Raw genomic sequence first — 21,948 nt, forward strand, 5'->3', positions numbered from 1 at the left:
TTATCTACCTCGTTTCTCACGGCGTTAACGACGTTGTCCACTTGATCGTCGGCAAATAGCTCCGCGATCTCCCCAGACGCCAGCATATCGTTCACCACGACCAGGAACTTCTCCTCGGCGACCTGAGAGTCGCTCATCAGGAAGGTGGTGCCGATATTCTTCACACCAGCTTTCAGATACAGCACGGCCAAATCAGCTTTCAGCTCGTTCAGCGAGTAACCCTTGCGCAATTGTATTTGGAACACCTGCACGCGTCAAGGACCTTCTTATAGCGCCAATTTAGAAAACGTTCTTACATTTTACTTCTAGTTTACTTTTAGTTTATGTTCCACAATTTTTTATCGTTTTTTTTGTTACTCGATCGAGGAATCTGGCTTACCTCCAAAGAGGAAACGAATGAAGCTAGACGCGACAAGGATTGCTTGCCGCTACCACCAACGCCTACTAGAAGCGCGTTGCCTCTTGGCGCTTCCAATATTCGATTGATGCGACAAACGTGATAGACGGCATCCTCGAACAATACCAGGTTCATCGCAGACACCTGCATCGTTCATCATTTATATTATATTAGTATAATATATTACGCGACATAACAGAAAATTCGATTGTGGTACCAGCTCGTTATAATTGAATAAAGCGTCTTCAAGCAGCTTTACAAGCTGATTCCAATCCTTGACGGGCGCGTATTTGGGCTCGCCGATTCCTTCCGCAAAGTGGCAATATATCAACGGCGGTCCCAGACCGATTTCATTTTCGTCCAGCTCCTGTCTCGTGGATCGACAAATCAATAACAGTCATACAAGGCGTTTGCATCTCACGTTTGCGGATGCTTAGGTGTATGTAAAAATTTTAATCATTTTTGCATAAATTGTTTTAGATGCATAATATATGAAATACATTCAGTCAATAAAATTTTTTGCTCTCGTTTTATAATTTTCTGTGATCTCTCATGTAAATTTCAAATTTCTTTGCGAAAAAAGTTTTTTCAAGCTTATTTCGGCCACATTTCGAAAGTAATCCAGTCAAAAAGTACTATCAAATTAAAAAACTGCATCGACTGGAATAAATGGTAATTCGAAGGCGCCAAATTGGGTGAATATGCCGCGTGCGGAAAACCTTTCCAGCCCCAGTTCAAAATGGTTTGCTAAATACGAAAAGAATACGTAGCTTTTCATTGCTCATCGCGTTTTACTATTGTCTTTCGAAGTTATTTTTATCGTTGAATCATAACATATGACATTTTACAAACTTAAATACTAACTCTTCTAAAATAGATATAAAAGCGAGAATTTATTTGAAGTTTAAATAATAATACCAGAGCGCTAATAAAAACGACTAAAATTTTTGCAATCACCTAATAGCTTCTTAAGCGGCGTATCCGAGTTAATGAAATGAGAAAATAAAAAACGAGAGAAAATCCGTCTACGGTCGCGATCTATTCGACGCGATCTATTACCAGATCGCCAGTTATTAAACGTACAGGTATATTTTTGCGAAGCGCCTCGAGCAGCAACCGATCGAACACTCTCTGGTCCTCGAAGGTCACCAATTTGTCACTATATACCCTCGTTGCTTCGTGCGCGTAAAGCTTGATCACGTGACTCGGAAGTGGCAAAGCGTCGCCAAGAGCGAAGAGCATTCCCTGCGCGTAATATCATGTTGCGTCACAATTAACGTTCGTTGGTCATCGACATGCATTGGTCGAATCTGGTTCACACCTGGAATATATTGGACAGGTCACGTAAATTGAAGACATAGTGAAACTTGATCACTGTTGGCAGAAACGTCGCGGCGATTTTATTATGCAGATACAACGCGGCGTCGATCAGAGGACCCGTGAATCTCTGCACTGCTGGATGAAATTTCTTCTGCGGATCCATCACGTGCTGCTCGAGGATCTGACTGTAGATCGTCACGAGCGCGTCGATTTGTGGAAAACTGGAAACAGGAAAAAAGAAAAAAATAAAATACCGCCCACGCGTTTCCATATATAACTGCATAATATGCAACTCCATATACATATAACTGGACTCGTTCAATCGAATGAATAAAAAATAATTTACCTAACGGCGAACACGGCGAAGTGCCTCTGCAAACGTGGATCTATGGTAAAACTTCCGGCAGTGGGATTCATGCAGGATACGTACTGTGTATTGTAAATCTCTTTCAAAGCCAGTTTCATCCGATCGTACCTACGCATATCCCAGTATGTTTTCTTATTTCTGAGCGTCCTGAGTATGTATAATAAATATCACAGTTGCCATTACCAGTGATTGTAATCCATGTGTTGTCTAATAAGAGAATGAGGTTGCACCGTGCCATAAGTGTCCACTTCCGGCATATTCATGTCGTCTATGAAATACACCAGGAGCTTCGTACCCGGCGGCCCGTAATTACGTCCCGCTTTCTTCTCCAAATGTTTCTCAAGTACTTTCTGCAACATGTCTTTTCAACAAAAATAAGACCAGTATGCTTCGTTCGTTGAAGCGCTAGAGCGAGAACTGCGACTGTTGTCCTTATTTACCTGACGTTGTATAAAAGTTGAAAGGAACATTTGCGATGTTGTAATTGTCCGATAGGCTTGCCAGCTTCTCGGCCATTATGACACTCTTTCCGGAGCCTGCGCCGCCTACTAACATGACCGGAACGCGCTTCTTTATCAATAAATCCATGAAGAAGCGTAAGCGCACTGTTTCCCCCGTTGGTACCAAAACAGACTGCGTGAAATATTTTAAAACGTTCAGAATACTTTTTTTACTTGCCGCAGTTTGCGATTTATATTTATATAACATATTTCGCAGTGTCTTTTTTAATAATTTTTAAACATTTTTCTGGCAATCAGAAATAGTCACGTAACAAATTTAACAAGCATACACACATACACACACACGCACACGCGCGCGCGTATACCTGAAGTGGGATATCCGAGTCCAACTGGAACGGGGTGACTTTCTCGGTCCAGGGTAACAATCTTTTCGTCTCCGGTTCTATAAAGTAATTGAATACGGTACCGCCCGATGGAAACTTGACCGTTTTGAATTCATTTTGCCACCACTTGCTGAATTCGTTTCGCCAGTCTATCAGCTGATCTCGAAACATCGTGGAGCCGAACGCCCAGATACAGGCGAATGCGAAGTACAATTCGTACCTGAAGTGTACATCGCGAATTCGTACAAATTTCGGACAAAAAATATTTTTAAACGTTACAAAGCAACATTACAAATGTTTAAACGTTACATTCTAGAGAATAGTCGGGAATTTTATTGGTGTTGTGATTCCTACCATTCCTTCGGACAGTCCGACGGCACATTTTCCTTCGTCAGGAAGCAATCGAGCAAGTGACAGAGCATTTCCAGATGACACATCTCCGGTAAGGGAACGATCTTTTTAAATTTGGAATTCTTGGTCACTTCAAGCAGAGGAGGAACGTATTTCTCGAAAAGGATCGATAGATTTGCACGTTCGGAGTGATCTCTCGTTTCTATCCAACTTGTCACGAACCTACGGATTCGCAAAGCGATTCAACGACCAGAATAATCAATGACGAATCAATGTAATGTTTTTCTCAACATTAGACTCGCCGAAGCAACGCGAGTATAATTAAATATCAAATAAATTGAAATATCATTAATTCAGAAACAATTATCGGTTTCCGATGATTATTTTACCAATACGTCATTTGCAGAGAGAGTTTCAAGTTTTTCGACATTTTTTGGAATTTTGCATTACTCGATACACCCTTATTTCATTACAAAAACCCGAGATCGATCATTGAAAAACAGAGATATCGACGCGTATCGTTCGAGCTCTGGTCTTCACGCGAGCAATCTGTAGAAGTGTTTCATTCACGCAAGTTGATCATTTGCTTACGGGCTCCAGCCTAAATCTTGTGGATTAATGTACAGGATCCCCGCTCGGGACACTGTTGCTGGCGTAGCAGTCCTGCAATCAAAGCACAAACGTCAAAGATGCGCAGGCTACAAATTATAGCAAACCGAAGAGTATTGATTATAGCTTCCGGCAGATTCGACTCGAGGAAACTCAACCCACGAGATTACCTTAAATTGGAAATTTCAAAGAGCAGACGCATATGCCTGGTCAAGGCGATTCTCTCGTTGCTCGCGAGCGTCAATACCTTGTTGTCGTCCATCACCGTGTTGAGAGATTCGATCCACATCGGGTCGATGTCACCGTCGAGCACGATCCACTTCGGACCATCGCCAGCCATGCTCGCTTGCTCCCTCATTATCATGGAGAACAACCTGCAAAAGTAGCAATAAGAATAGAAAGTCGAGAGCCTATTATACAGCGCGGGCTAATGCGGGCGCGAGCGCGCGCTCTCGAAATTGACGGGTGTGCTGTCTGCCAACCCGTCTTTCCATTCCCTCGTTGCCGGATTAATGACGCCAAATAACTCGTCGTTGGTCACCGCCTTTGGGTTGAGATCGTTGTAGTACGGTTTACGTTTTTGGCCCGAGTACGTTCGGTTGAGCGTTTTCCAGACTTCGGTTTTACCGGTGCCGGCAAGGCCGACGATAAAGACCGAGTGCCGTACGTGAAACAACTCCTCCAATTGCACCACCTAAAAAATGGATCAAAGTGGTGGAAGGAACACGGACTCTCCCGTCGTGCGCTTCTCTTTTTACACGCTTGTCGATTAATTAGCCAAAGTGACTTTACACGCGCGTGAACTACCTTCAGAATAAAGCCATCGTCTGGTTGCAACTTCAAATCAAGAGCCGCGGCTCTGATCATCATTTCGAAGTCTAGGTCTCTTTTTCGCGGCACGTCCAGTGCGGGAAACAAATCTCCTGAACGGGGTGATGCGAGAATGATGCAGTTTTGCTTTTTATACATTTTATATGGCAAGTCATTTGTTAATCGTATAATACCTATTAATCCCATGAATACGGGCACGTCATCAGTGATGATTTTTGGCGTGTTAAAGTCCCTCAGAGCCCTCATCAGCACCTGGTCCTCCGGTCTCTGCTTGTCATCGCGCTTTAACTTTCCGGCAACGACTAAAACGGACTTGATGGCCCTCAAACCCCAGTCGTAGTGGTCTTGCTTGGATAAAAGCTCTCGACATAACATGTACAGAGTGATAAATTTTCTCGCTAATAATCGCGCCTCTTGGAAGCCCTCGGCCACTAGCATAATCTCGCAAATTAGCTCAAAGTCGGGCACCACCATAGCACAGGGCCTGTTGATTTATATGCGATGTTAACTCTTAACAGGCCTAGGCATTTATTATTCGAGGGGAAATTATTTCAACGGCCTCTTTTTTCTTTTCTTCCCCGAGTTGAGATTATTATGTCCCGATTATAATGATCTGATTATTACGTGTATTGTTCAGGCTTCACTTACCGAAATAATGTTTTCAGATTTTCCGGTAATTCCGTTCTACCGGCGTAACCAGGATTCATCGTAATAAACATACCGACTGTACCCACGATATCAAGCTCCTCTCCGAAGAAGAGGAATCTCTTTTTCCGATTTCTTACTCCCTCCAGGACACATTTCACTTGTACTGCTACGACCGATAGCACTTCGACGGAAATTCTGTTGAACTCATCGAAGCAACCCCATGCACCCGTTTGCGCTAGTCCCTTGTATATGTTGCCACACGACTACAAAAAAAAGGGAAGGTTTATCTTCTCGTACGAAAGAAACGGCGAAGAAAGGGAACGTACTTTATAATCCATTTGTTCGGAACAATTGAAGACGTAAACCATTTGTCCAAGGGCTTTGCCGAGGTCTTTAGTTGTCTCGGTTTTGCCCGTTCCTGCGGGCCCAGCCGGTGCACCGCCCATTATCAGATGCAACGATTGCGTCAATGTAATGTAGCATCTGTCCGTCAACGGCGTAATTACCAGCCGTGGCACGTTACCCAAGTACTCGTAAGCGTATGTGAAACACGCGTCGCAAATGTTGGCGTAACAGTCTCCCGATTTGTCGTCCCACCTACGAGGCGAAACGATCATTTTTTTCTTCTCCATTCGCACGTATTTCTTCAAAAGCATTATTACTTATTAGTGTGTAAAAGGTTTAGTCTTTTTTTTCAACGCTCTAGTATTATTATTTAAACTGCAAGTACATTCTCGATTTTTTACAGTGTTTTTGAACAGTTGGCATCGAAGTTTGTGAAACGTCATATGTCATGATTTAACAACAAACATAACTTTGAAAAACAATAGTGAACGCGATGAGAAATGAAAAGCTATATATACTTTTCATATTCAGCAAATTATTATAGTTTGAACTTGAGCCACAAAGTTTTTCCGTACCACTTATTCCAATTGATACAGTACTTTTTAATTGGATAGTACTTTTGAGATGTGAGTGAGATGCAAAAAAATGTTTTGCGTAAAGAAATTTGGAATTTGCCTAAAAGAAAAAATTCGTAAAAAACAAAGACAAATATTTTGCTGACTTTGTAGTGTATTGCATACATTATGCACCTAAAACAAAACGTGCAAAAAATGACTAAACCTTTGCATACACTTTACGAAGCTATCATTTCCTATTCTTTTTCTCCTATTAATCGCACGTGTTTCTTCAAAAGTACTTACAATAGTCATGACATATGACGTTTCACAAACTTCGATGGCAACTCTTCAAAAACGCAAAGAAATAAGAATTTATTTGAAGTTTAAATAATAATATTCGAATAATAATATTAAATATATTAAAATAATATTAAATAATAATATTAAACCAATAATATTAGAGTGCTGAAAAAAGACTAAAACTTTTGCATACACCATTCTTTTTCTCCACACGTGTTTCGTCAAAAGCATTGTATTCAATTTAGCCAATATCCAAAATACGATTATTTATATTAATTAATATAACAGAATTACCTGTGCCTCAATTGCGACTGCCACTGAAAGTTGGACGAGTTCTCCGCCCTGATGGATATTAATTTTCCGACAACGTCGCGCGCATGCACATCGATAGTGCAAATAGTCATGATTTTCTGCCGATCGTTCTCGCTCAGTTCGCCGCGCAGGATCGCGATTAGCGTGTTCAGTTGGCCGATCTGTTTTTTCTGATAATCCTTGAGCGCATTCTCGAATCCCTCCTCGAGTCTCGCGAATGCCATGTTCACCTCGGAAGTCCACCAGATCTGCGTGCCGCATAGGGCTGGCTGTGCCTCGAAATCTAGGATCCAAAGCTCGCGAGGCTTTTCGTCGTACGAAGCGACAGCCTGACTGAAACGATGCCTGACGCTTCTTCTCATTGCCTCCGTCACGTGATCCAACCAGATCTCAACCTTGTCCGTACGATACATTGTTACGCTTGGTTTCATTTTATCTTCCGATCTGGGAAGAACGTAAATGTTAACTACCTTTCCAGTGCAGTCGCATGTTCCATGCATGACCATCTCCTCGCCGTCCTTTGCTATCATGCCGTTAGCCTGCTTCGTCGCTTTTCCCCCTTCCATTTTCCACCTGAGCTTTGCCAGAGAGTCGTACAACTTGGATAAGTGCTTGCAAACCATTTCGGGATTGTTTCCTGTCGTGATGAAGCTATACGTGAATAGAGAAGAAATTTCTATGTTGTCGCGAGAGAGCTTTACCGTGGCTCAGTATGTCGAGTAAATCCGCGGATGAGATAAAGTAGAATCGTGGATAGATCAGTCTCTTCGTCTCCAGATAATCGGACAATGCTTTCTCACAGACGTCCAGTTGCTTCTCCAGTTCCTCCAGGCGGTCCAAAATTTTCGGCTTGTTCGTCGACTTGATTATGTTCAAGTTGCTCAACATTTCCTTCAACAGATCCTTCAACAGAGAATTCAATAGAAGAAGCTTTTTCTCGGGAAAAGGTGCAAAGATGAAGATAGCGCGTGCACATCGTGCGACAGAGTCGAAGATCACCTTGAAATCCTTGTCTATCTTCTCGAAACGCTTCGACTCCTCTGGCAACTGGCTTCTAATGTCTTCCGAGCCGATAAAGATGCTCTCCAGATGCATCCAGGCTCGTTGGACTTGAAACCAGGCGTTGATCGTGGCATCCGCGTTACTAAGCTTTCGTTGCCAATCCATCACTTCATCCAGGAAGTAGGTGACGTACTTGGAGGCCAACATATTCTGCAGTTGCACCTGCGGCAGCGATCTCTCATCAGCGTTCGTTTCTCTCTTTGAAATGAAACGAGAGATCTTACATGATGTTACATACCTGATTCTCTTCCAACATCTCGATCGTTTCCTCGCTTATTTTCAAGACGCTGAGCTTTGTGCGCTCGTGCACCTCTTTATCGAATTCGAGAGTATTCCACGTGTTGTGCAGTTCTTTGAGGACCTTCTCCATGCTCATTTCCTTAACCGCCTTGTCCACCATGTTCTTAACTTCCTCCTCGTACCTGTGCAGCTCTAATTTCAACAAGTCTTCCAGAGTAGTTTTATCGTCCATAGTGAATCTCACCTGTGTGAAAGAAATTCTTTTCTCTTGTAAAATTACAAAATTATATTATTATACAATTTTTGAAAAAACATTTTATTATCGCAATCGTCCATGTGCCACTCGAAGAAAGGTACACACGCGGGTTTCAGCCATGAGCTCTTGCCAATGTCTGTCTCTAATGGCGGGATTTTGCAGTTCCGAAACTGCCCTTAACGACGATATCATGTTCTTCAGTTGCGCTTCCACGCGAGCGTACAAGTCCCAAACACGTGCTTCCTTGTCTAGTTCTAAAATATTATGACAACAGTAATGCTAAAACTCTCAGAATAAAACTCTCAGAATAGCACTTTCTGAAAATTTTCACTGCGCTTGGATACCCTGGTAGCCGAAGTTACGTACGTCTTAATTCTCGGATCAGTTTTTTGCATTCTTGCTCCATCCCTTCGACGTCTATCTTCTTCCAGAACGTTGTCTTCCATTCGTCCAAGCTTGACGTAATGATATAAACATAATCCCAAAGATTCTTCAGAAGTCTCACCTCTCTCCTAGCGAGCTTGATTTGTTTAAATTCCGTCACCTGTTGCTCGAATATATTTGTCTGATCGTGCAACGCCTTTAACTCCTCCTCCAATTCTTGGATTTCTTCGTTTATTTTGTCCAATTTTTCGTACACGTTTGTACAATCGAAGCTACACGATTCATTAAAAAAAGAGCACAGTTTTTTAAATAATATAATATTTTTATATTATTAAAAAAACTAAAAACTGAAACTAAAAAATATATAATATTTAATATAATATTTTTAATAAAGTAATGTTAAGTTATTAACACTAAGTAATTTAGGTCGCGTCTAGATGTTGATGAAATCAAACTAAACATACTTGTGACAGCACAACATAACTTGTTATACAATATATTAATTTTGTAGAATTGTTGCAGAATAGGCAAGTTTTAAAAAACAAACACTATTCTTCAAAACATCGCAACATTGAGAGTTAGATGCTTGCAAAAGTTCGTAAGGTCACAAATGAATAAATTGCCTTAAAAGATGAGTCATTTTATCGGTGTGGGATCAAACTATTATCCAAAAGATTATTGATAACAAAAGACTATTGATAACAAGTGACCAATACTTTGATTAACATATTATTTATATGTCATCTCATTGTTATTAATATTATAAATAAAAATAGTTTTTATCATACAATCTTTTGCAAGCACTTAATATCACCATTTAGACGTGACTCAGATTATTTAGTTAATGATCCCATAATAATCCTCTTTAATTGGGATATGAAGAATCCAGATTTTCTCGCGTACAAGTGGATATAAGTAATGATGTGCTTACCTGAATACAACGTTTTCGCGGAAACGCGTCAGATATTGCTGTTGCTTGAAATCGTAATAATTGAGACGCTTCTTCAACAACTCGATCTGTCGTGCCATCAGAGGATTCACGACTTGCTTCACTTGCGCGGCCCATTTCTTAACTGTCGCCCATTGCTCCGGTAGTTCCGCCAGCCAAATATATGTTTCCTCGTCGAATTTAACTTGGTATTGTTTGAGAAGGTCTATAGTCGCCTAAAATCGTCATATCGAACGAGTCATTGTAAAAAACTATCGCAAACTGTAAACTGTAAATATTATATCCTAAAATATCATAAAATGACGTCATCAACTTATTAAGTCATTAACTAAGTAATCCGAGTCGCGTCTAGATGACGATACAGATAGTGATGTTTTGGAGAATTTTATTTTTTAAAGATCGCCTATTCTGCTATAAAATTAATATACAAACTATGTTGCGCTGTCATAAGTATGTGTTTAATTTGATTCATCGCTAACATCGCGCCATTAAACGCGATTACTTAGTTAACGAGCTAATATTATTATACCGACTGATGTGGGAGTGATGAGAATTATTATGAATTGTGAATGAAGGTATTTTATTACATTAATATCTTATGTTAATATCTTATACTATTAATACCTTAATAGGTTCCCACATATCATCGATCTGATACTGCCGATCCCGAACCTCCTTCAAATAATATATCGTGTTCAGCAAGTCCTCGTAATCGTCCGGTGCAATTGGCTGTGTAAATTTCTTCAGAGCATTTGTCAAAAATTCGCTGAGACTTTTGAGTCTGCATACAATTACATATGAATTAGTGATGAATTGTTTCCTTCTGGTTTTCAAACTTTGCCATATAAATTTTGCAACGCAATATTACGGTTATTATGATTGTAATAATTAAAAGCAAATTGCTGCGATTACTACTGGCCCGTTCGTCAAATAGAAAGAATTTCTCTGAAAGCAACAGATTAAGATTAATGCTCACTGGCTGTTGACACGATTCACGAGATGTGTCTTGAATAAATTGGTCCACTTGCAAATCACGTTGAGTACAGCTTGCTTGAAGGCTCTCGTGTCTAGCCGCAACCAACGTAAGAATATCTTTTCGTTCTCAAACTCGTCAAATTTCTTGTAAAGCCCCATGAAATAATCAATCTCTCTTTTAAAATCTGCCAATCCTGGTTTCCTCTCTTTCAGACTTTCTGACAAACTTTCCGGCTCATGTACCAGCATACGCTTCTCTTCGTCCATGAGCGCACGGCCGAAACGCAGAAACGAGTTCAGATATTGCTGTTTGTCGTCCAACCACAGCCATGAGAACGGCTCGAAGATCTGCAAAGGGAACGATCACTGTATCATCCCACGAGTGAAATACGTTTCAATCTTTCGGACAAAGTTTGCTATCGCGGATGTTGTAGAGTCATTTAAGGATCTTACGACAATGTATTCTTGCGCTTGCACCAAGCCCAGCTTGATTCGGTTACACGTCTCTTCGAGCATGAATACGATGCTCTCTTCTTCCGCTAAATCGATCTTGAAGCATTGTACCGCGATTAGTGACGGAAGAATCGTGCTGCGATTATATAATATTATTGCGCAGCGAAGCGGAAACCACAGTAGCAGTAACAATGGTAACGCTGGGTGACGATTCGAAAATGTAGAAAATTATTTTATCAATAATTAATCATTTTACAGGCAGTCGGAAATGATTCGTAAATTGATATTGGCAAAAGTGCCAGATAATAATGCGCCTGCCACCGTGGACCCCGTATGCAAGGACGTACCTCGTAGTGCTCGCGTTCAGCTGCAACATCAGGATCCACCCGCGGTATTAAAGTCCCCATTCGCATAATGTCGAGCAGCAAACCTTCGTAGAACGCGTAGAATCCCGTGGGATCGTCCGGATCTACCGCGGGATGGAAGAGCACGTGCGGTTCTTCGAGAGACAGTTGCATCTCGAAAAGAGGTGACACGTTGCTCTCCGGATCGGTCTCGTCGAGCAAGTAACATATGCTGCGGTACATAGATTGCCATATGAAAACGAAAGCAATGTATCTCCAATATTTTTCTAGAAGAAACATTCCGATGTTTTGAATGATTGCTGCGAGTTTCGCGATCAGATAGATATGTCGCTAAAGATGCTGAAGCTGCTAAAACTTACACGCGGACGTTAATTTTACATGAGCCTTCTATAACGCTCTATAATATTGTATGCAAAAAATTTAGTCATTTTTTGCACGTTTTCGCTTCATTCAGCTTTTCATTGCTCATTGTGTTCACTATTATTTTCGAAGTTATTTTTCGATTTTTAGATGCATAATAAACGCAATACAATTCACTGATCAAAATATTTGCAATATCGGTTTTTACGATTTACTGTCATTTCTCGGCTAAATTTCGAATTCCTTTGCGAAACAAGTTTTTTCGTATCTCAACCACTCGAAAGTATTATTCAATGACTACATCGATTGAAATGAGTGGTAATTCGAAGGCGTCAAGTTGAGTGAACATGCCGCACGCGAAGAATTTTTCAGCCCAAGTTTAAAATGATTTGCTGAATACAAAAAGCATATTCAGCTTTTCATTGCTCATTGTGTTCACTATTGTTTTTCGAAGTTATGTTTATCATGACGTTTTACAAAAAACTTTGATGTCGACTTTTCAAAAATGTAAAAAAGCGAGAATTTATTTGAAATTTAAATAATAGTAAATAAATACCAGAGTAAAAAAAGACTACAAGTTTTGCATACACTTAATACCTGGTAGAAGCCGCTTGAATCAGAGCTTTCGATATCAAATTATCGACATAAGCGAGATAGGGTTTCCATTTAATCATATTCCGAGCAACTTCCTCATCCGTTAACACGACTTCCGGTATTTTGCTCATCATTCTCATCCATTCATCTTGTTCGGCTTTTTCATTCTTCGGTTGATCGCGCGCGATCGTTGTCTCTTTCTCTAAATCGATCCTACGAAGATTAAATAAAAAACAAGTTTTATTAGCATAGGAGAATGTTCGCATTTTATTGTTTCTCATCCGCACCTCGATTTGCTCGTGAAAATTCGATCCGATTCCGTATCGTCTGCTCTCTCGAGTTCCGCGGCTTGTACTTCTCGCCCCATCATACCTATTCGCGCATTAGAATCAATTTGAGTATCTTTACCATCTCTTCACTATCTTTCGAACGAGAGTTACGAGTTACAAAGCTGTTTTCATAGGACAAGGAGTTTAAAAATTCCTCGGGAATTTTTTTTTCTGGACGAGAGAAAAATAATAAAAATTACTTTCGTCTAACTCATATTCATCCCTCTCATATACCCAATCGGGCAGCAGGTCGAAGAAGAGCTTGTAATTCTCATCTAACACTCGATTCAATTCCACGACGGCGCGCTCGATCTGCCTGTATCTCTTTTGAAAATTGTCCTCGCGTTCAGCCAGGGCGAGCAAGTTCTCGTCTTTAAAATCCTTGCGCTCCAACACCGGTGACAGGGACCACGAGTAAATTGTCTGCAGCAATGCAGCAACGTTGTCTTGAGCGCGAAGGATCCGCGAGTGTAATTTTCGCAGGAGGCTCAGCAAATTAGCGATATATTCCGGCACCTCTGCCAAATTCCCGAATATATTATACTTAATATACTTCAAATATTCTTTTTTATTAGATTATTAATTAAATAATCCGGGTCGCATCTACATGACGATACAACTCAATACAGCGATGTTTCGGAAAAATAATTTTTGTTTCTTTTTTAAAGCTTGCCTATTCTGCTATAAAAAATTAATATGCGCAAGCTATGTTGTGCTGTCTTAAATATGTGTTGAACTTGATTCATCATCATCTAGACGCGACTAGGATTACTTAGTTAATAATCTAATATGTGCATTTCTTTCACACGAACAACACCAATGCTATCACCACGTATCTCTAGATATAATACAGTAGGCTATGCTGTCTCCATCAACTGGAGAAATCGTACCCGCAGAATTCCAATGGTAGTTCTGCTGACCGATGCGAATCTGTTCGTCCACCTCTTCCATTTCCTGTCTCACCAGCTCAAACTCTACGGGTAAACTGTGTTCTCTTATCCAATTGTACCTGCATTTGAAACAGATGCTCATAAACTTTTTCAAGGATGCGTTTAAGTTGCACGTATGATTCGAGCGAAATATTATATTTATCCACCATTGCACAATCAAGTTGAGATTGTAGGTACTCTCGAAGAAGTACCGCGTTCTGCGGTACAACCGAATTGCTTCCTCCGGTAGGTCCGTCCTCTTCATGATGATCATGTAACGAGTCTCTCGCAACAGCCTGGTCAACTCCGGATCAAAGTTCAAGTCGAGTAGTTGGTTTTCACGTACCGTCAACAAAGTTTTCGACAGATGAAGGTTGCTTATGTCGGCTACCTTGCTGGCCCAATCCGCAAATATCTCGTGTTCCATTGCGTCGATGAGCGACTTGAGTCGGAACAATGCTTGTTAATGCAAATTAATCATTCCTTGCCAATCGCCAATTGATATTTTCGCGGTTTCGCGAATTACTTCAGCAAATTGCTCTCAGTTCACTCGAGGCGACTTACCTGCAGTTGATCATACTTCGGCTTGGTCTCGCGCGCTATTCTCAGGTTCACCAAGGGATGATCGAGTAACTTCGCGCATTGCATCGGATAATCGATCCGTTGTCGCAATTGTGTCAATGTGCACAACGCGCCGGCGACCCGCGGGAAAAACTGATCGGTTTCGATCCGCTCGGTCTTCTTACCATCTTTGTAGATGCGATCAAATATAATCTGTAAAGGACAATGTACCAGCAAATGTTTCTTTGATTAATGACCGTATTAATATCATGCATGTCGCACTTTGATATCATCAAAATGTCTGTGAATCCTCTCGAGCAGTCTTTCGTAATTGTGCCATAATTGTGCCATGATGATCGGTCGATTAGACATCGAACCCATGATCCATATTAGTTTGAACATGATTTCCGTATTGTGGCACTCGGAGAATGCCTGATCGAATAGATTCGCCAGCTCTCTGTCAAACCTTTCCACCTGATTCCAAAACGGATGAACGAATCAGCGAGTTTTATCAAATCGATGATGCGCGTGACGCGATAAATTCTTTTTAAATCTTACTTCCGCCATAAAGGAGGTAACGCGATCGACGAATCGTGTCTCTTCTGGCATTAAGATATCGTATTGCAACTCGGCGAATTCGTTGTACATGTGAACAAACTTTTCGTAGATATCGTATATTCTCGAACACAAGGTTCCGCCTTTTAGACCCGCGAGTTCAAGCCTTTCCAGTTTCAAGTATTCCTGAGTAGTTTCGAACAACATCTAGCGCATAAAGTGATTCATTTCAATGATGAAGTTACAGCCCAACTTGGAGTATTTTGCAAAGGGATCCACGTATACCTTTAATTGTCCTAGACGTTCCAGAAAACGCGTTATTCTTCCGAGCACCAACTCGTCGTCGAAATTCCATAGAATCACTTCGGTCGGATGCTTGAAGTAACTTTCCAGTTTAGTTCGAACCATTTCAAATATTTCCATGTAATACGTCAAGATGCTCGTCACGTGCTCCAAACGTTTCAGACTATCCGCGACGTCATCCACGAACAAGGTACTTTGATCCAAGTATTTAGTGGCCTGCAAAGTTGTCAATTAGCATCGTCGTGATGCCTCGTACAAGATTTTGCATCGATCTCTTTTACTGATTTACTGGCGTGCTTTTAACGATCTTTCTTCTATAAATTGGACATGGCTGGATATATAAGAAGAATATATTGGAGAAGAAGATATATATGTGAACAAAGTGGAAATGTAAACAAGTCAGAATTTATCAGATGATAAATTTTTAATTTATTTAAAAGTGAGAATGACTTTGCCTCCTTAAAAAAATAAATATGTAAGCTAAACTTTTCGTTATCACGTAAAATATTTTATTTTCATTGCGTTCGCGAGAGTGCTGTAATATTTAAATAATTTTTCATTTAGTACCTACGTTATTGCATTATACCTCGGTTATCAACAGATTGGATATCTGAGACAATAACGTGATTATTCGCGAAGACGTGCAGTAATGTTTCGAATTAGACCACATCAGGCATACGCAGTGCAGCAACGGTTTCAATTTGGGTTGTACATCTTTGAATTCGATACTTTCGATGTCCTCGAAGTAGGGTTCCAGTGCTTTCAGATAGGAACACACGTCGCGAGCTTCGATTACCGCTGAGAACACCAATAATAAGACGCGACGTGTGCTTCAGCAGCACGTTTACGATTAAGAAAATGAATGAGCGACTTCTAACCGGCAATAACATCCTTCAATAGAGTCTTGAAACGTGACGAGTAAGGACTCTTCGTTAATTCGAGAATGGAAGCCATCCTTTTCACTCGAGGGTCTCTCATTTGATTGTAAATGGATTCGACGTTTACGAGTCGCTGGCGCCAGAACCGGATCTCTACAAGTATCACGCACAACAATGTTTGTACGATATCTATTTTGTCGCTACTTGCAATAAAACTATCAAAACTATCTAACTGATTTGACGATAATACTAGATGTATGCAAAAGTTTTAGTCTTTTCTTCAGCACTCTGATATTATTACTTAAGCTTCAAATATTCTTGCCTTTTTACGTTTTTGAAGAGTTGGCATCGAAGGTTGTGAAATGTCATATGTCATAATTTAATGAAAAACATTACTTCGAAAAACAATAGTAAACGATGAGCAATGAAAAGCTATATATTCAGCAAATTTTGAACTTGGGCTGGAAACTTTTTCCGCACGCGGCGTGTTCACCCAACTTGGTGTCTTTGAATTACCACTCATTCCAAATCGATGCAGTATTTTTTAACTTATTTTTAAAACCGGATAATATTTTCGAGATGTGGTTGTGATACGAAAAAAAACTTTTCTCGCAAAGAAATTCGAAATTTATTTGAGAGATTGTAGAAAATCGTAGAAAACGAGGACAAATATTTTGATAACTAAATTGTATTGCATATATTATGCACCTAAAAATTAAAAACGTGCAGAAAATGACAAAAAGTTTTGCATATATCTAATAATAATAATAATAATAATATGACGGATATATATATAGGATTCCCGAATTTTATAATTGTAAAAGACGCCATTTCAGAATACTTGTATACCCGCGCTCGGTAGCGGATACATATCGCTCGGGAGAGCATGCGTGCTTTCCTCTTCAAGTACGTCACTGATTTGCGAATACCATTTCATCACGATGGTCTCTATATCGCTTTTCAAACGACTACCGACTTGATTACCCCCGCTTTCCTGCGCCTTCCACTCGGCCTCGAATATCTGTTCCACGTCCATTGGCATCGGTAGCAACGTTTGTCCTGTCATCTTACCTTGAACCTTGGGGAGAAAGATTGTCTTAGGAGTCTTAGGTACTTCAGGAAAGAACATAAATACTTGGATGGACATATTAGGTTGGTGCAAATGAAATGGCCGTTTTTCTTATTTTAAACTTCTCACCTTTGTAGTTCACCTTTCTTCCGCGCCGACAGCGCTGTATGGATACTATATCAAAAGTACATTTCCCGCGCGTGAATTTGTATACATAATCTGACTTTTTTAGTAGGATAGTGGTTGTTGAAATTCATGTTTATGTCAAGATGGAAAATAAGGAAATTCGAATAATTTCTTTGTACGAGTTCAAACTCGGTCATAGTGCGGCCCTGGCAACGCGAAATATTAATACGGCTTTCGGCGAAGGTTCCGCGAATGAAAGAAGAACGAGGCGTTGGTTTGAAAAGTTTCGATCTGGAGACACAAACCTTGACAATTTGCCTCGTGGACATGCACCTTTCGTCATTGATGACACTATTTTAAAGGACATGATCGAAGTGGATCCGACATTAACAGTTCGAGAGGTTGCAGAAAGGCTCAATGTTCATCACTCAACTGTCGTCAGACATTTACGAAGGCTGGGAAAAGTGAAGAAGTTGGATAAATGGGTTCCCCATGAATTGATGGAGAGAGACAAAATAAGACGTTTAGAAACCTGCATTTCTTTGCTTTCCCGGCATAATAATGATGGAATATTGCACAGAATTGTGACGTGCGATGAAAAATGGATATTATATGATAACCGTCGACGATCTGCACAGTGGCTGAATGTGAATGAGCCTCCAAAACGTATGCCAAAGCCGAACCTTCATCCCAAAAAGATTATGGTTTCAGTATGGTGGTCAAGTAAGGGAATCGTGCATTATTCATTTAACAAACAAGGTGAGGCTATAAACGCTGATAAATACTGTCAGGAAATTGACATTATGTATGCAAACCTGTGCGCTCAACAGCCGGCATTGGTCAATAGACATGGTGTATTGTTACTTCACGATAATGCTAAGCCACACGTTGCAAAAAAGACCATAAAAAAATTATCCGAGTTAAACATCGAAGTTCTCCCTCATCCTCCTTATTCTCCAGATATTTCACCGACTGATTATCATTTGTTCAAACATTTGGATGGGTTTCTAACTGGAAAAGTTTTCCAAGAAGAAAAGCGTGTAAAAGATGCATTCCATGAGTTCATCGGCTCTTGTTCTTCAGATTTTTTTAAACATGGTATTGATACACTTGTATCACGTTGGAACAAATGCATTGAAATAGATGGAGACTATTTTGATTAATATAGTAAGTGTTAAGTTTGTCAAATAAAGCTTTAAAGTTAAAATTCAAAACCGGCCATTTCATTTGCACCAACCTAATATTTCAATGGCAGATCTAGCGTGAGAGCTGGAGCAATCTTGGTACCTGGCATATTATGTTACGAAGGTCATAAACGTGCTTCTTCACGTCTTCGCCGATAACGCGTGGCCAACCTTTATGATTTTTTGGGTTCGACAATATCGGTACATAAGCCTAGACAGAAGGTGCGCTCTGGTGTAATCTTAGACCCGAACGAATTTAATGTGTGCGCTAATCATTACCTCCTCGACCAAGACTGACAATTCCTCAATGGGATTTGGAGCCATGTCGCCGGGTATCAGAACGTCTCTGTAATTTTCGTTCGTGACCTCGACGGGGTACCTTTTTATAAAATACGATGCTTTTGCCCGAGCTGTCGCTGGTATCTCGAGAAACGGCATCAATACACCAGCTGGATTCAGTTGCACTATCAGGATCATCTCCGATGATGTGTCGAAGAACTTCGTTATTATCTCCTGACGATCGATTACCAATTGAATATTTGAAATATCAATGAACCAAATAAGACTGATCTCGCGTTAAACCTAAAGGTTAAGACTCAGGAAAAACGATCGCACCTTGAATTCCTCGTTTGTCATCATCTTTACCCATTTGTCGGCTTTAATCTTTCTCGAAAGCGTCAAGTATTTATAAAGAAATTCGAGGCGCTCATCGTCCTCCTTTCTCTCCTCTTCCTTCTTGTCAGCCATCTTTTTCTTTACATTACACGTGTCGTGGAAAAAGCTTGTCGTCGCGTTACAAGCGTTATTCAACTGAATCGATTTCAGTGTGTTATTGGCTGCATTCAGCAGATTCAACAGTCGGACAACGTTACTAGATTTTCCGCTGAATCCCTCATCCAATTGGCATATATTTTTAGATCTAAAGGAATACACCAATTAGATGCAAGAGCTCACTGAGCGCTCAGTGAACGTTGAGTCTGCTGAATACAGCCATTCTTACAGGACGCAGAGAGACACGGAGAGATGTGCGGAATGTGCGTAGTGCAATTTACAGCAGAGTTTTATTGAGGTAATTCAGGCATACAATAAATGCATGACAACATGCGGTGTTGACCCTCGCATGCGAGAGAGATTACGAATACAAAAGTATAAAATTCGAGAAAATTTGTAGGGAATATGTTAACGCGATTAATGTTAGCTTCAGACTAGATTATCGTAACGATCGTATACGTTGACGACATCACGAATCGTTTCCGAATCGTTGACGAGAGGCCTAGACACGGTACGCGCAGAACGTCTACCGTTCATCCGTCATTTCCGGCCAGACTTGTTTCTCGATCCACTCCAGATAGGAATGTATCGCCGTGTAAACTCCCGGTATAGGTCCCCCACAAGCCTGGCCAAACGCCGTGATACCCACGATGGTTTGATTCGCTCCGGAGAGCATCAGCAATGGTCCACCGCTGTCTCCATGACAAGCGTCCGCCCTCCTCGTCTCGTTGGTATCCAGCATGCAGAGCATGCTCTCGTCTAAACCACTAGGCAATTGGTTGAAGTCCTTGAACGACTTGCCGCATGTTTCCCTATCTACGAGGCTGCAAATCAGAGCACGATTATAGCTACAGAGAAACGATACACTGAAAAAAGATCTGGTTGCATTAATTAGAAATCTGGTAGGTTCAACCAGTCTGTCTGTTGGAAAATGGACGAATCAGAATTCCTTTAGGAATTACCAGATTATAGTACAGTCTATCAAACGTTCTACTTATAAAATATCCAGTCCTATCGTGATAACTAAAAATTCTGCTTGGTTTAACCAAAATGCATTCTATCATATACGTCATTTACATCTTGTTGGTACAATCAAACCATTCTCCTCAGTGTAGGAATGTTCCCATACTTGGTCCCAAGTATGGTACTTACCTGAGACTCGGTGTCTTCATCAGCCTCACCGTGCTCTCTTCAGCGAAGGTGGTAGCACCCCAACCGATCACGACCAGTGATATGTTCGGCGTAATGTCCATGCTGGTCAGAGATTTGGTTTGCATGCAGATGGGTCTCACGTTATTGTCCATACGCACGGGTTTCCTCAACTTAAGAATGGCCACGTCGTTGTAATTGACGCTGCGCTTGTATCGCGGATGCGTTATCACGTTGCTTATGGGGATTCGCTGGGCATCCCCAACACTCCTCAAATCTTCGCTACCGACTCTCACCTGAAAGAATCAGTGTGTAATCCGACTTTAGGAGAGGCACGGGACGAGTGTCGCAACCTTGAACTTGGAACTCGCGCTTACCTCGACCGGCACTTTCTCCTGTATGTTATTCACGCAATGAGCAGCGGTCAGTACGTACTGCGAGGAGATTAAAGTGCCACCGCAATTGTATTTAATAGTCTCTGTATTGTTGTCGTCGTCCTCGTCTTGGTTCTCGTACCCCAGAGCGACCATGTACGGGAATTCCCCGCGTTCGGCTTCCGTGCCACCGAATATATTGAACTGCACTTTGTCTTCCTGCACTACTATTCTCGCATCCTCTTCACTTTCTCTCCTGATCTCGTTCTCGTATTGCCGACATGCTGAAAATTTGCCCGCGTTTCGTCGTTACCTTCCATCTTTTGAAGTACGTTCATTCTTAAACTTGGAAAGACCGAGAGTCATGACTGCGACTGTTACATCATCGCGCTCGTCTTCACCTCAAGGCCATTTGTTATTTAAACGAATTCTCCGAAACGATCGTACGTCTCTTAATGAAGCGCGTTAAGAGAGTGATAAAACAGCTTTAAAACAACTGTCTGTGCAAACGACGAAAAAGAATTCGGTCAGAATCGAGCATAATTACGTAATACGTAATTTTACGTATAATTTTGCGATAAGTTCAATCGCACAGTTTCTCGAATGTCTCTTCCTGGACATAGATAATATCAGCCGCGATCGGAAATTATGGTAGCGAGTCACAAAACCTGTTCGCAAGAATCTCGAGTAAAGACAATATGTTAATCGATGGACGAACGAGTAGAGGCACCGTCGCAGAAATGTAATCGTCAGCTTCCCAATATCTTACATCAAAATGACAACAAGATTGTAACTCTTGAATTTTCTCGCGAGAAAAATTCATTCAGTGCTACATGTATGTAGAAATCATTTAGATGCGTTATTATTAGGTGTATGCAAAAGTCTTAGTCTTCTTTTCAGCGTTCTTTTATTGCTATTTAAATTTCCAATAAATTTTCGCTCTTTTACGTTTTTGAAGAGTTGGCATCGAAATTTATAAAATGTCGTATGTCATGATTTAACGATAAACATAACTTTGAAAAACAATCTTTACAATCAAACAATTAAACGCGATGAGCAGTGAAAAGCTATATATTTCCTTTCCGTATTCGTCAAACCATTTTGAACTTTGGCTAGAAAGTTTTTCCGCACGCGTATTCGCCAATTTGGCGCCTTCGGATTTTCACTTATTCCAATGGATGTAGTACTTTTTAATTGAATA

The 21,948-nt window shown here is 40.8% G+C and overlaps 2 protein-coding genes across 2 annotated transcripts in view; both read right to left on the reverse strand.

Annotated features, from left to right (window-relative positions):
* The window catches only part of LOC105288146 (dynein beta chain, ciliary), a 33,074-nt gene that overhangs the window by 8,344 nt on the left and 2,782 nt on the right, over nt 1-21,948 (reverse strand). Inside the window, 44 exon segments of the mRNA XM_026973296.1 lie at nt 9-245; nt 380-541; nt 615-764; nt 1,481-1,601; nt 1,717-1,938; nt 2,064-2,192; nt 2,268-2,445; nt 2,525-2,717; nt 2,911-3,148; nt 3,283-3,501; nt 3,871-3,942; nt 4,059-4,262; nt 4,371-4,582; nt 4,696-4,811; nt 4,893-5,203; nt 5,368-5,630; nt 5,694-5,964; nt 6,888-7,276; nt 7,352-7,518; nt 7,583-7,784; nt 7,881-8,105; nt 8,182-8,427; nt 8,545-8,693; nt 8,806-9,095; nt 9,755-9,987; nt 10,397-10,553; nt 10,749-11,095; nt 11,548-11,776; nt 12,523-12,732; nt 13,015-13,366; nt 13,739-13,857; nt 13,945-14,219; nt 14,342-14,551; nt 14,621-14,812; nt 14,897-15,100; nt 15,179-15,412; nt 15,783-15,994; nt 16,075-16,227; nt 16,924-17,152; nt 18,557-18,664; nt 18,733-18,966; nt 19,781-20,048; nt 20,377-20,669; nt 20,751-21,031. Coding sequence (XP_026829097.1) covers nt 9-245; nt 380-541; nt 615-764; nt 1,481-1,601; nt 1,717-1,938; nt 2,064-2,192; nt 2,268-2,445; nt 2,525-2,717; nt 2,911-3,148; nt 3,283-3,501; nt 3,871-3,942; nt 4,059-4,262; nt 4,371-4,582; nt 4,696-4,811; nt 4,893-5,203; nt 5,368-5,630; nt 5,694-5,964; nt 6,888-7,276; nt 7,352-7,518; nt 7,583-7,784; nt 7,881-8,105; nt 8,182-8,427; nt 8,545-8,693; nt 8,806-9,095; nt 9,755-9,987; nt 10,397-10,553; nt 10,749-11,095; nt 11,548-11,776; nt 12,523-12,732; nt 13,015-13,366; nt 13,739-13,857; nt 13,945-14,219; nt 14,342-14,551; nt 14,621-14,812; nt 14,897-15,100; nt 15,179-15,412; nt 15,783-15,994; nt 16,075-16,227; nt 16,924-17,152; nt 18,557-18,664; nt 18,733-18,966; nt 19,781-20,048; nt 20,377-20,669; nt 20,751-21,031 — 9,506 coding nt within the window.
* Nucleotides 10,975-12,532, reverse strand: LOC113562838 (dynein beta chain, ciliary-like). The gene has a single exon (XM_026973408.1). It carries the CDS (start codon nt 11,842-11,844, stop codon nt 11,437-11,439), a length of 408 nt encoding a protein of 135 aa, XP_026829209.1. The 5' UTR covers nt 11,845-12,532; the 3' UTR covers nt 10,975-11,436.

This window comes from Ooceraea biroi, chromosome 10 (genome assembly GCF_003672135.1).
Source record: "Ooceraea biroi isolate clonal line C1 chromosome 10, Obir_v5.4, whole genome shotgun sequence".
NCBI classification, from domain to species: Eukaryota; Metazoa; Arthropoda; class Insecta; order Hymenoptera; family Formicidae; genus Ooceraea; species Ooceraea biroi.